General features: G+C 40.0%; 1 protein-coding gene across 1 annotated transcript in view; it reads right to left on the bottom strand.

Annotated features, from left to right (window-relative positions):
* ANXA10 (annexin A10) overlaps positions 1-13,588 on the bottom strand; it is a gene marked incomplete at both ends in the record, with an annotated part of 42,922 nt that extends 29,334 nt beyond the window's left edge. Inside the window, 2 exons of the mRNA XM_079770246.1 lie at positions 6,654-6,748; positions 13,489-13,588. Of these exons, the coding sequence (XP_079626372.1) occupies positions 6,654-6,748; positions 13,489-13,588 (195 nt within the window). The remainder of the gene's footprint in view (positions 1-6,653; positions 6,749-13,488) is intronic.
* Positions 13,589-14,842: the final 1,254 nt, after the last annotated feature.

Consider the following 14,842-nt stretch of genomic DNA (forward strand, 5'->3'; position numbering starts at 1 on the left):
GTTGGTCTACTCTGTGGGTGGCAGTCTAACCAAAGATGGGCATAAGATTTCAAACAATTTTGGTTCAGCCACCCAGGTTATCTCTGGACTCTCATAATTCTAGATCAGTGGTCGGCAAACTCATTAGTCAACAGAGTCAAATATCAGCAGTACAACGATTGAAATTTCTTTTGAGAGCCAAATTTTTTAAACTTATACTTCTTCTAACACCACTTCTTCAAAATAGACTTGCCCAGGCTGTGGTATTTTGTGGAAGAGCCACACTCAAGGGGCCAAAGAGCCGCATGTGGCTCGCGACCTGCAGTTTGCCGACCACGGTTCTAGATCATACAGAAAATGATTATTTGGTTGAATGCATTGACTGGGTGTGGAACATAATGACTTTCTTAAAGTCTGATTAAAATGCCTTTGTCCATTCTGCACCTGATACTTCCAAAAGAAAGTTCCGAGTGTGTGTTGGAAATAACATGAAATATGGTGATGTTACAGCTACTAGAATCCTGGCAATTTTCTAGTGGTAAAGTAGTAGTAACAACAGCCTTCGCCCCTGGAGACAAACTGTTTAATCACACTACTTTGGCCTTAGTAGGTATTCAGGGCAGCCTCAATTCACTGGCTGAGATTGTTATGGATGATAGACTTGCCCTGGCCTTCCTCTTTGCAGGCCAAGTTAAAGTCTGTGCCATCGCTAATACATCCTGCTGCATCTAGATGAAAACTTCAAACCAAGTGGAAAGGTCATTGTTAAAACTTAAAGAGAAAGTCACTCAGCTTTTCAAGATAGGCCCTGATGATTTATGGGATTTGTTCAGCGCATTGGGTCCAGTCCCCTATGGGGGCATGGTTGGGATCAATACTGCCAATTGACCTCCCCTGCTTCTTGGAATCTTTTGATAATTAAATGCTCTGTGAGAAAAATTGATGGATTAAATCTCAGCTTTTGTTGGTCAGAATAATAGAAGTGGCTTAGGGATTGGTGTACTCAGAAAAAAAAGTCAATGGTGAAAGTGGCATAGAAATGAGGGATGATATTATTGGGAGACATTTTTTTTTTTTTTGTAGTTTTCATGTTTCTGAATGTTGTACAAGGTGAGCCACTGACAGCCCTTTGTTCTGGATTACTTTTCCAAGGATGTTTGTGTAGTGAATGGCACCGGAAGATATAGTATTTACCTGTGCATTCTGCCCATTATAAGTCATTCAAGTTTCTAATCTTACTAGAGGCCCGATGCACAAATTCGTGCAAGGGGCTTGTCCCTCGCAGCCTCGGCAGCGTTCCTTGGCCCTTGCAGGCCTGGCTTCATCCAGAAGGTCGCCCAGAACAATGTCTGGAAGGTCGTTCGGTTGTCCGGTCTAATTAGCATATTACACTTTTATTATTATAGATGGTTTTTCTTCTGCATTTCAACCCATTGCATATGCAGGTGTTATCTAGTCATCTTTGGATTGATCCATGGGATTGAGGCTTGGGGAACTGGGGCAAAATTTCTGACACTCTGGCTGTCACTATTACTGTGAATGCTAAACTGTCTTTTTGTCTTTGACTCAGGAGTCGCCTGGGTTCCACCAGTATCTGCATCATATTGAATGGTTTACTTGCTATCTTGTAAACATATTAAAGTCTCATACCCTTCACATTTCTTGATACAAGGTTGACAACATAGTGTGAAATGAATCCATATATTTGAAGAAAGTATTTTCAGTCTACATATACAAGACATGACTGATATCCAAATTAGATAAATAACTGCAAATTAACAAATAAATTGCAAGCCACTGAACAAAAAAATACACAAAGAATATAAAGAGTTAACTTAAAAGAAGTGGGAACCAGAATGTAAAAGAAACGTATGAAAAGGTGCTCGACATTACATGTTATTAGGGAAAATGCAAGGTAAAACCATAGTGAGAGTCCATTTACATCACAAGACTGGTCAAAACCTAGGAAGTTTTATGAGAACTTAAAGGAAATGGGAATCATTATATATTGCATGTGGGAGTTTAAATTTATAGAACTGCTTTAAAGAGTGTTTTGAAGCCTAATGGGGTCTGGCTTTAGCAGTATTGAGTTTTCTTTCTCCCTCCTTTCTTCCCATTCGCCTCCCTCCCTCCCTGGCAGAGATTGTACTTGTTATTTCAAAGAGAAATAATTGTTCAGGATGTAACAAGTATTCACAGGGGGCTTTACTACACTTATAAAACTTTGATTCTATAGAAAACTTTTTTGGAAAAAAATTTTTTTTGATGGTTAAGTTCCCAGTTTCACCAAAAGAAGTATATTTAACCCATTATATATTTGAAAGATAAGGTGGTTGTACCACTTTAAATTATTTAGTTCATTCCTATAAAACTGATCTGTGACAAACTGTGTAATAAAATTCAGCTTTTGAGGATAAACCTGTACCTACCCCATCACTTCCAAACTAAAAGTGAGGATAGAGAAGATAAAATACCTACTGCTGGTACTAGTGACGTGGTAATTCTACCTCTAATGTAGGTAAGTTAACTTTCTAGCCAGCACTTCCTAGGTATGTTGATACTTCGAGATCAGTTGTTTTCAACGTGAAGATGAGAGGTGAATGGGGGCGGGGGTGGGGAGGGCAGTTATGAGAACAAGCTGGATTGAAGAGTGCACTTGAACTTTTCGTGCATTCACAACTTGTTATTGAGTAACAACTGTATTACTCTGCTTGGGCTGCCATAACACAATTCCAGAGACTGGGTATTTACTGCAGAATTTTATTTCCTAACAGCCTAGAGTCTAGAGGTCCAAGATTAACGTACCAGCAGGGTGGTTCTCTAGTGAGACTTGGTTTCCTGGCTTATACCTTGTTGTGTCCTCACATGGCCTTTCCTCTGTGCTACACCCCTGGTATCTGTTCCTCTTCTTATAAGGACACCCATCCTAACTGGATTAGGGCCTCACTCTTAAGGCCTCATTTAACCGTAATCATCTCCTTAAAAACCCTGTCTCCAAACAGTCACATTGGTGGTAGGGCTTCAATACATAAACATTGAGGGACACAATTCAGTCTGCAACCCCAGTCATATGCCTGTCACTGTTGTAAATGCTGGGGACACATTAGTGAACAAGACAAAGGTTCTTCCCCTTGTCGGGCTTGTGTTCTAAAGGGAGGTGGCAAATGGGATATTAATTATAATATGTAAGTAAATTACATAATATGTTAGAAGACAATAAATATTATAGAGAAAAGCAAAAGAGCAGGTGAAAGAGAGGTGGAGTACTAGTGCAGATTTGCGGGTAATTGACGATTTTACATAGAGGAGTCAGATTTGGCCCTATTGAGTGGCTGACATTGAGTTAAAGCTCGAAGGATCTGAGGAAATTAGCAGTGTAGATACCTGCCTTGTTAGTCCGATGTTTATTCAGTTGAGGACAACAGGCATTATTGAGAAGCTTTGGTGGACTTGATTAAGAGTCAGATAACCTTGGTGCAAGTTCTAACTTTGTGTGACATGGGGCAAGTCAGCCTCTGCACTACATTACATAACCAACACCACGGGGTTAATGAATTCCAGATGCCAGGGATATTTCAGCGCGGATCGTCCCTGTGTTAAATGGAAACTGGGAAAACAAATTGCTTCAGTGCTGAATTCGAACTCCTTCAGGAATCATTGACAGCCAAACTTGTCAGGGATGGAGAGCCTCTCTCCCCAGACTCAGAGCCTTTCACTGTTCCCTGGCTTTCATGGCACTGCCATGAGGATAGCACTTCCGTTGGTGGGGAGGATCACAGTGACCTCCGTAATGGTATTGATAAATATGTCAGTCAGAGGCATTCCAAAGGGCTTTGCTTCGGAGTCTAGGGATCCGTTTCTGCTTTGGATGAGGCAAAGTTGTCGATGGTATTCAGCAGCTCCACTGATGTTAAATATCAAATCATGAGTATTTAAGGAGCAGGCCTAGCATTACACTTGCCTCAGCAGCTAAGGAAATAATTCTGTCAACCCCTGATTATCCATGTTAATAAAAAACAAAAACATCAATGTTTAGAATACAGGCAATCTATAAACTCTTGCCACGGAAAGGGAAAGGTAGCAGAAGATGCCCCTTGGTGAAAGGGAAGAAGGAATTCGGAAAGTGAGCAGCAGGGGAGGTCAGGAAGCCCTGACTGAAGTTCAGGTAGATTAACCTGGGAGCAGCTAGAGCAGAGAATGAGGGGAAAGAAAAATTTAAGAAATGTATGAATAATTTAAGAAATGGATAAAAAGGAATGTTTTTCTTTTTCCTTTTTTTTTTAAAGAAAATATAATTCCTGCTATTTTCTTGCTCTATAAATAAAATGCTTCTTCTATGTCAGGCTCTGGGCTGAGCTCTGCAAAAAAATAACCCAATCCCTGACTTTCCAGGAGATTACAGTCTAGTCAGCGAGAATAACAGGAAAACTAAACCACTCAGTGTGGCAAGGCCATGGGGGCATAATGCACGAGGACCTCTGGTAGCCCAGCAGGCAGCCCCTATCCCAGAGCAGGGAGTGAGTGTGCCAGGCGAGGGTGTCCAGGAGCAGCCCAAACCTTCTTGCTTGTTATAAGACGAGGTCCAATTAGCTAGGCCTTCACACTGTCATTTAACACACATTAATTAAGCAATCTTGGCATGTGCCACAAACATTTGTGCTGAACTCCAGGAGCGAATAAGATGCATTCCAGCTTTCGAGGATTTAGACTCTGATACAGGGAAACAGATATAAAAAGCTCACTAATGTGTCATTGGGTACCAAGGGGAAGCGACGTGAAGGATGCAGTAGCAGCCCAAGTCTGTTCCACTCTGGGCAGTAGTGGTGTAAGGAGAAGTGTCCAGTGTCTGGGAAGACGAGCAGGTGTGCAGTGTGTGGAGTGGAGAACCAGGCTGTTGAACATAGATGAAACACCAAGACTAAGGGGACAGAATGGGAATGGTTAGTTGGTCGAACTATAAGTAGTTTCCTTTGGCTTCAGTTGATGAGCTGTGAAGAAAAGGGAGAGGGCTGAAGATGGAGAGCAGAAAGCAAGCAAGCAAGGCTTTGTATGGCCTGAACAGGCATTTGGGTTTATTCCACAGCCATATGGACATTTGTTAGTGAGAAATAAGGTAAACATTCTGGGATGAACGTGGGAAATTATAAGTCTAGATTTGGAACCATTCTGGCTGCAGCATGGATAGACCAGACTGGGAAGGAAGGGACTGGGAACAGCAGCTACCAGCTAGGAGTGGGCCTCAAACGTTGAGAGCCTGAACCAAGACTGTGTAAGTGTGGGAAAGAGAGACATGTGAGAGGAAAAGTAATTTACAAGACTTGTAACTGATTTTATGACAAGGGTCTTTCGGGGGAAAGGAGCCAACATGAGTCCCTATCTTCCAGTTAGTGCGATTTAGTGTGGTAGCTATGCTTTTACACATGGTATAGATTATTCAGCAAAATAAGTATTTAACAAATTTTGAGACTTTATGTATGGAGTGCAAGTGCTCCATTGAGTATAAATTGTTTAATAGATTTTACATTCTTGAAGTCCAAGTACCTCATTTCTTAATCATGTTAATCTGTTGTAGTGTAATATTGTAGAGATTGATAAAGAGCAATGCTTTAACCTAAATTTACCTGATGGATAAAAAGCAAAGATATATGGAAGTCTTTTGGTTAAAAAAATTACTGAAGTGACCTCTCTGGCACCAATATGCATATGAAAACGATATTAGATTACTAATGCTTCAACATTCCAAGTTTTTACATTCTCCTTCAAAAGAAAACTAGTACTGGTGTCATAGGAACATTAAGTTAAAGTAATGGTTTGACCTGGATTAAAAAAATAACAACAGAACTCATTTCCTTCTAAGGCCTAATTCAACTAATTTTACTAGTAGTCATGGCTTTTTGGATTATTAATTCATTCTGAAAAGCAGAGGGCTGTCCTTTAATTCATGTATTATAGTTGTTCAAAGATTGAGGTTTCAGGATGAGGTAAACTTATATGGACAACTCTATAGAGAAGGGTTTTATGATAGTGTTTCATCGATAATGCTCAATTGACAAAGTCATTGATATTACAGGCCTTTTGGCCTGATGAGTTTTTGTTCTGAATGTGTGGTTTAGATGCATAACACAAGAAAGGAATCTTTAATGGTACTTGCTTAAAATTAGAATGCGATTCCTTTAAAATACTGTGGAGAGTTTTATTGCCTTAAACTATTTCAACTGCCATTCTTTTTTAATGTTCTCTATAACTGCATGCTGTTAAAGGAAAACCTAGTAGATAATTCATTTTGGTTAAGAGTTCGGTGAGGACCTGTGGGGAATTGAAGGAAAAGAGCTTACTTTTTGACCTAGTGCTCATTATTAGTTCTTTCTGTGCCTTCCCTAAAGCTTGACATGGGTATCCCCAGTGTGAATTTTTCAGCCTAATTGGATCAACCAGTAAGGCTAGAAGAACTTTCACTTTTTTGAAGCTGAAGGAATTTTGAGAAAAGGCTAGTGGAGTCCCTGTGAGTATGAACATAGCTCACACATAGGTCCATTTGATGATGTCTCTCTCTTGTATTCCTGGAAGCATGCTAGACATAGGAATTGTTTCGGATGCACAGGCCATCTGAAATTTTTCTTATCTGTGAGACTGTTTGCTCTAAAGGTACATCGGTCAAGATGAAGAGACCTTACCCGGCCATACATGTTCTGGTATGCCTCTGCGATCATCTGCCTCTGAGAGTTGCAGCGTTGAGTCAGAATGCTGATCAGCATGTCTTTGTCATAGCCTTGAAAAGAATCATAATTGAACTTCAGTCAAGTCACTACTCTGGAGTTAATAAGAATCTATTACCTAAGGATTAAAACCAATGTGCAAGCTTTATCCCTGATGGGTGCTTTAAAGCAGTGAACAATTTTAACTAAAATGAGAGATCCCAGAGAAACACTTGATGAAGCCAAGGTTCTTCCTAGCTCTTATTTTGGCACTGTTACTACAGATTGTCCATTTTAAAAGATCCAGTGAAAAATACAGGGAAGTGAAAATATAGTCTTTCTTCAACCACCTTTCCTGCCCCACCCAAAAGGCTTGCCTACATGGGAACAATATCTTTCTTGTGTTACAGTTGGAGAGATATGACTTTTAATGAACATACATTAAGACACAAATACGTTAAGACAAAAAGAACCTCCAATAGAAGAAAGAGAAATAGAGAAGGAAATTATACAAGTACAAGGGGTGTGCACCCTCCTAAGAGATGGTGTGAAACTCTCATGATTTACAGGGACCATGTTTTCTCCTAATAGAGACTCTGTTTCTGGGCTCTGAAGGCCTCTAGCCCTTGTATATCAGCTTATTGAACTGACATCACACCCACATGCACAACTAGGTTAGATAAATTTAGCTGTAATTATAGTCATAGGAAAGTGATCAAGAAGGCCTTTATATTTTCCTCAGCTCGACTAAAATTTAGATAGGTTTCTTCCTGACCATAGGCCCTTGATCTCCATTTTCTAAGAGCATTTAATTTGGAAAACATGCAATTGTAAATTATTTATCTTTTTGATATGTAAATCTTCTCCCAACCACTTCCCAGTTTTATAGCCCATAAATGCCTTCCTCAAGGACATGGGAGCCATCCCTTTAAAACATAATCATTAAAAACAATAGAGTCACTATCTCCCCATCTCTTCGAAGGTAGAAACCTAACTTCCATATACCAATTAACAAATACCGATGCCCCAATCACATTGACCAATGCTCCCAAATCCCATTGTCCTCCAGTGCTTTTTCCACAGCTCACCCCAGGCTTCAAAACTCTCCTGTGTTTTGTTTGGAAGGACTTGAGTTCAATCTCTTGACTCAATTGAAAAAAAATCTTGATCCCTACTGCAATAGAATTGAATAAAGTCTTCCTTGCCTGTTTAATTCTTTGTGGTACAAATTTTCTTTGGCCAAAGGAGATATTTAATGGAGATGAGAAAAAGAATGAATTGAAAGCCTGGGATGTTAAGTAGATCATCTTTTTGGAAATGAAAGCCATCCTGGATAGCATCAGGCTCAGGGGAAAGCTGTTGGTTAGGTCCTGACTGTGCAGATGAGAAACAAAAGGAAGAGCAGGGTGTTTTCTGTGGATGAGAGAAAAGGTCTGAAGGCTGAAAAATGGAGGAAGGGAGGCATAGAATCAGCTTCAAAGACTGTACTTTGTAATTTGTGGGGGGAAAGGCAGCCTCCAGTGAAGAAGCATAGAGCAACAAGGTACCATGGGCTAGTCTGGTTAAAGTCCTGGACTCAAAGGACCTTAAGTAGTTCCAGAGGTGTTTGTTAGATATATAATGGGCATTCCAAAGTTAACATATTTAAAAATAATAAATAGAAGAATTTTCAATTCTACCCATTGTTATTTTTACTATCAAAATATATTTTTATTGATTTCAGAGAGGAAGAGAGAGAGACAGAGAGAAAGAGAGAGAGAGAAACAGCAATGCTGAGAGAGAATCATTGATCGGCTGTCTCCTGCACGCCCCCTACTGGGGATTGAGCCTGCAACCCGGGCATGCGCTCTTAACCAGAATCGAACCTGGGACCCTTCAGTCCTCAGGCCGATGCTCTATCCACTGAGCCAAACCAGCTAGGGCCCATTTATGTAATTATTAATTGTGCTTTTTGTTGTTGTTGTTCTGTTGAGATTATACACAACCTACATCTCTGAATTACTCTTTATTTTTCAACCTGTTCATATCAATTCTTGCTCATTTATTCTTCCAGATATATTTCAGGAGAATTTTATTAAAATTTAATTAAAATAACTTTATATTTTATACTCTGGAATCAATTCAGAAGAGTTGTCTTTCTGTCACTAACAAGATATATCTGCTGAATTATTTATTTGTTTGTTTTTCCTAAAAGATTTAGTAAAGATTTGTATAATTTATATAAATGACAAACTTACTTTTGTTAAAATTATTTATTTTTGCCTTTCTATGGACATTTAAAGTTATTTTTATTTTGTTTCTTAACACATCATTACTTAAATAAAGAAATGTTATTGAATTTTATGTTTAGCTTATATTCAGGAAAATCATTCAACTCATAATTTTTAATAACTTTTTAGTTGGCTACCTTGGATTTTGGGAGAGAGATACATAAAATATTCTCTGTAAATAATAATGATTTCTTCTTTATAATCTTATGTTTTTCTCTTTCTTGCCTTATTGCATTAGGACAAGAATTTCTAAATAATTTTTATTTTCAGCAGAAAAGCCTGGCACAATGAACCATAGCAAGTTATAGACTTTTATGATGTGGAGTTGGTTCCTATTATTTGTGGTAGTTTTCTACAATGTCACGATGAACATCAAATTAGTAAATGCTGAATTGTTGCTCCTGGAAAAAATATCGGGTTAGGTTTCTATGACCTTATGGTCACAGCATTTTTGTTAGCAGAAATGCCAATTACATTATGTATATGCTTGTTCATCAATGTCCTTGTAAAACAGCCCAATCAGCATCGGAAATCCTCTCTTCCACATACACTCCTCCTGTATAAAACTTAGAAGGCATTTTTAAAGAATACCTTAAGGAGGTATTCTGCAGCTTCCTGATCTGCAGGGCTTGCCTCATTGAAAGTTTAACAGTTTTTATGCAGTATCATCTTTTGAAAAAAGATGCAAGCCAGCTAGCACTACTTTCAAAAGAAAGCTGAGCATTACCCTTTTTACTATTATTATTATCAGTTATCATCTCATGAATTCACAAATTTATTTGCTTTTCCTTAACTTTCTAGCATGCATATTACTTTAGCATATTCTGGACAGCCTCATGTACAGATCAATAAGTTTTCTCTTTTTTTTTTTTCTATTTCAATAATCCACATAGTGAAAAAGTAGCCTACAGACTGGAAGGAAATATTTGCAAATCATATATCTAATGAGTTAGTATCTAAAATAAATATAAAGCTCTCATATAATTCAATAGCAAAAACCAAATAATTAGATTTAAAATAGGCAAAGAACCTGAATAGACATTTTCCCAAAGAAGACACACAAATGGTCAACAAATACATGAAAAGGTGCTCAAACTCAATTAGGAAAATGCAAATTGAAAGCACAAGATATCATCTCACACTTGTTAGAATAGCTATTATAAAAAAGATGAGAGATGTGAAAAGGGAATCCTTGTGTACTTTTGGTGGGAATGTAAATTGGTACAGCCACTATGGAAAACAGTATAAAGGTTTCTTTAAAATTAAAATGAGAACTACTAAATGATATAGCAATCCTACTTCTGGGTTTTTATCCAAATAAATATAAATCACTACACTGTACAGATGTTGCACTCCCATGTTCATTGTAGCAATATTCACATTAGCCAAGATATGAAAATCACTTAGGTATCATATCTAATAAAGAGGGAATATGTAAACTGACCGTCACGCCATAACAAAATGGCTGCACCCACAGCAGAGGCAGAAATTCTGTAATACAAGATGGCTGCGCCCACAGTGGAGACCAAGTTCCCATAACGAGCCTTAAGGAGCAATCAGCAGGGACCTGAGGCTGGTTAACACTGGGCCAGGGAAGGGTACCTGAGGCTGCAACCCCCCCCCCCACCTGGTGGGGTTTGACAGGGGACCTCAGGCTGTGCCCCCTGCCCTGGCACCAGGTTGGGGGACCTCAGGCCATGCCCCCTGCCCCGGTGCCTGGCCAGGGGACCTCAGGCCACACTCCCTGCTCCAGCACCAGGCTAGGGGACCTCAGGCCACACCCCCGGCCCCAGCACTGGGCTGGGAGTCCTGAGGCTGTGTACCACGCTCAGGCACTAGGCCATGGGACCTGAAGCTGTGCCCCCGCCCACAGGGCTTGATGGGGGACCTCAAGGCATGCCCCCCACCACGGCCCGGGCCAGGGGACCTCAAGTCATGCACCCTGCCCTGGCACCAGGCCGGGGACCTGAGGTTACGCCCCTGCCCGACAGGGCTTGACGGGGGTCCTTAGGCCATCTCCCCTAGCCCAGGCTAGGGTACCTCAAGGCGCGCCCCCAGGCCCAGACCAGGGGACCTCAGGCCATGCCCCGCCACCCAGAGGGGCTTAACGGGGGTGGAGCCGGCTGGGTCTGGATCTAGCCCAATGGGGGTGTGGCTGGCCGGGTGTGGGTGTTATGTGATTTCAAGGCGCACGCGGGTGGGCGGGGACCTGACTCTGATTCCCGTGGCGCACCCTAGACTCTGACAGGAGGAAGATTTTCATATACATTTTACTAATTTTCTTTCATCTCTGACACTTCTGTTATAGAGAAAGGGCAAATAGCAATATTAAAATATTTCCTCTAATTAATTCCCTTTTAATGTGCATGAATTTCATGCATGGGGTTACTAGTTCATAAATAGATGAATGGATAAAGAAAATGTGATCTATAATAATAAAAGCGCAATATGCTAATTAGACCAGACGTCCTCCCTGAAGACCTTCCGGATGAATCCAGGGCTGTTGCTATGAGGGCCGGGGCGGCAACCGGGGCTGCTGCCTCGGCCCTCAGAGCCCCTTGCATAAATTTTGTGCATCGGGCCTCTAGTATATACATAAGTATACACACACACACACACACACACACACACACACACACACACAGTGAGGTATTATGCAGTCATAAAAAATAAGAAAATCCTGCCATTTGCACAACCTGGATGTATCTTGACAGCATTATGCTAAGTAAAATGAGTAAGAGTAAGACAAATACTGTATAATATCACTTGTACATAGAATCTAAAAAAGCTGAACATCAGGTGCTGGAGGTGGGGGAATTGGAAGAATGAGTTATGGGGATCTAATGTACAGAAGGTGACTTTAGTTAACAATGCTGTGTTGCATACTTGGGAGTTGCTAAGAGAGTAAATCTAGATGTCTCACCATAACAGCAGCAAAAATGGTAATTATGTGAGGTGAAGGATGTGTTAACCTTTACTCTGTAAGTTATTTTGCAATTTATAAGTGTTTCAAATCATCACGTTGTACACCTTAAATGTATATATGTTATATGTCAGATCTTTTTTGTCATTTATATCCTAATAAACCTGGACAAAATATCACAGCTACTAAGGAAGACATTAGTAGTTGTCTTTTATAGCTGCACTTTGCCAGGGTCATTAGAACAGATAAACTTTTAAAGCGTTTTGAGCTGTGTCTGTCCTCTGGCTTGCTTGAGTGGACATTGCAATTAAAACCAAAACCTCCTCAATTTCTTCAGCCTAAAACACTCACAAACAAACAAAAAAAAATGGCTGTGGTCACAATGAATCCATATTATGTCCCTAAAATTACAGTGGCAGGAAAATTGAAACTGGAGCAAAGAAAATTTTATTCGATGAATAGATTGCTCTGATCTACAGTTTTAAAGCAAAAAGTACTCTCCTAAATAAAAAGTTAATCCATAACTTTTTGTTATCTCTTTATTTTTTCTAGTGACTGTTGATATTTTAAAAGGCCTGACAGCATTGCAAACTCCTCAATCGACTTTAGAGAACACATTTAAAGTCCTTTATTATTTTCCTAAGGGGTTCTGCTAGTGAATAAAACACAAAGTGAATCCAGTTCTCATGAAGGTGACCTTGTCTTTAAAGTTAAGAGATTGCTTTCTTATGAAAGGCTGTGCATGTTTTATGCAAGGATTTTCTTTAATGTTGCCAATGTTTATCTTCATGCTCACCGCAAGTCTTCTTAGAATAGCTATTGCTTAACAAAAATATATGGATGTTTAACAGCACCATACCATATCTTAAAAATAATTTTTTTAAAAGACCCCAACAACTTTCCTCCCTTCTCCATATATTCCTTTTCTAAACTTTAATTTCATTCATTGACCATCCATTTTATTAGTCACCTGCACTCCAGACTCAAAGCTCTGGGAGCTCAGGGACCCAAGGGAGATAAAAGGGACACGTACAATGAGATTAGGGTGCCCAGGGTTCAGCGTATCTGGTCGTGTTTAGAGTTCCCAAAGAAGGACTCAAAGAGGAAGACTCATTTGAGGAGATTCTTGAAGGAAGAAAATTTGGATGTAAATTAAACAGGAGGAGAAAACAGCATTCAAGGGAGGGGGATTATTGGGCCAATTTATAGAGATGTGGAAAAGCAGCTTCAATTTCGGGGATAGCAGGAAGTTTGATTTAGCTGGAAGTGGAAGTAGCAAAAGAAACAGGCTAGAAAGAAAACAAGGGCAAAGAAGGATGTTTTATGCCAGAATGAGTTTTTTGGGGGGCTCGGGATTTCATTTAGTAGTTAGTGATGAAACATTTAAGGATTTAAGGCAAAAACATGTCATGATCAAATTTGCAATTGAGTGAGACAAACCTCTTCACCATTATTCCCCTAGTCTATTATTTTTCTTCTTATTCTATTTCTTTGCCCAGCTTTAAAAAAATGTTGTTTGTCTTCTGTTAGACATCAGATATTTATACCCATATTACAGTCTTAAAACAAGGTAAAGCAAAAAGTAATTATTATAAAAGATGATAGAAATGATCAGGCTTACCAAATCCTTGGAGCGCCCCCCCTAGCATTTGGGCATCCATGATGGGGTTGAAATTGGGAGCCGGGAAGATGGTTCCTTGCGCCTGGTGGGAAGAGTTCATGAGAAAGAGATTGCATTAACTTGCACAAAAGATTTTAACTTTTTTTCCAATAAATGAAAACAAAAGTACATAAGTACATTCTACGTGTTTAAATTGCTCTAAGATGCACACATGTATCTATAAGTAGAGCATAAGGAATATAGTCAATAATTTTATAATAAATACATGTGGTGCCAGGTGGGTGTGGAAATACCGAAGGGAACCTTTTGTAAATATTAGAATGTCTAGTCACTATGCTATACACCTGACACTAATACAAAATAATATTGAGTATAAATTATAATTGAAAAATTTAAAAAATGTTTGAGAAACAAACAAAAAAAAGTTAATTGTGTGTTACTTGCAGAGAGCAAATTTGGTTGAATTTTAAAAATCTATTCTCTGTTATTTGGTATCTATTATTCATCTAGAAAATGTAGATACACGAACCAGTAATAGGAAAATGTGATAAATAAATATATATCTTCTTTCTTTAAAAATGCTCACCTGAGGATATATTTATAGATTTTTAGAGAGAGGAAGAGCGAGGAGAGAGAAACATTGAAGAGAAAGAGAAACATCGATTGTTTGCCTCTCACATCCACCCCAACCACCAACAGAATCTGCAACCCAGATTCGTGCCCTCAAAAGGAATAGACACTGAGACCTTTTGGTGTATGGGATGATGTTCCAACCAACTGAACCACACTGGCCAGGGCAAATACATATCTTCTTAATAAACAATAAGCATTTTAGGAATTGGATACTATTTCATAGAAACTGAAAAGAGAACTCTATTGGGGGCCTTTATGTTATATATATGAATTAGAGGTGACACTTGCCACCACAGCTTTTTTTTTTCCAGTTGGAAAAAATATTTTCCTTTATTTTTCACTAGAGGTCTGGTGCATGAAAATTCATGCACTGAAGGGGGGGGGGGGTCCTTCAGCCTGGCCTCCCCCCTCTCATAGTCCAGGAGCCCTCAGGGGTGGGAGGCAGCACAAGCCTTGGCTGGCCCTGGTTACCTGCACCTTGGGCCAGCCCTGGGCAGCTGGACAGCCGACATCCTAGGCTTGCCTGCACCTTGGGCTGGCCCTGGACGTCTGGGGGACTGAGGGACTGGGGGACTCTGGAGGCAGGCACGCAGAGCGGCCGGGCCTCCCTGGGGGCGGGCCTGGACTTATCGCACCTGCTGTCTTGGCGGGGCTGAGGGGACTGGACGCCGCCATCTTGTGGCTGTGGGTGCCGCCATATTTGAGGGCGGGGCAGTCAATT

The sequence above is a fragment of the Cnephaeus nilssonii genome (assembly GCF_951640355.1).
Source record: "Cnephaeus nilssonii genome assembly, chromosome: 5".
In the NCBI taxonomy this organism is placed as follows: domain Eukaryota; kingdom Metazoa; phylum Chordata; class Mammalia; order Chiroptera; family Vespertilionidae; genus Cnephaeus; species Cnephaeus nilssonii.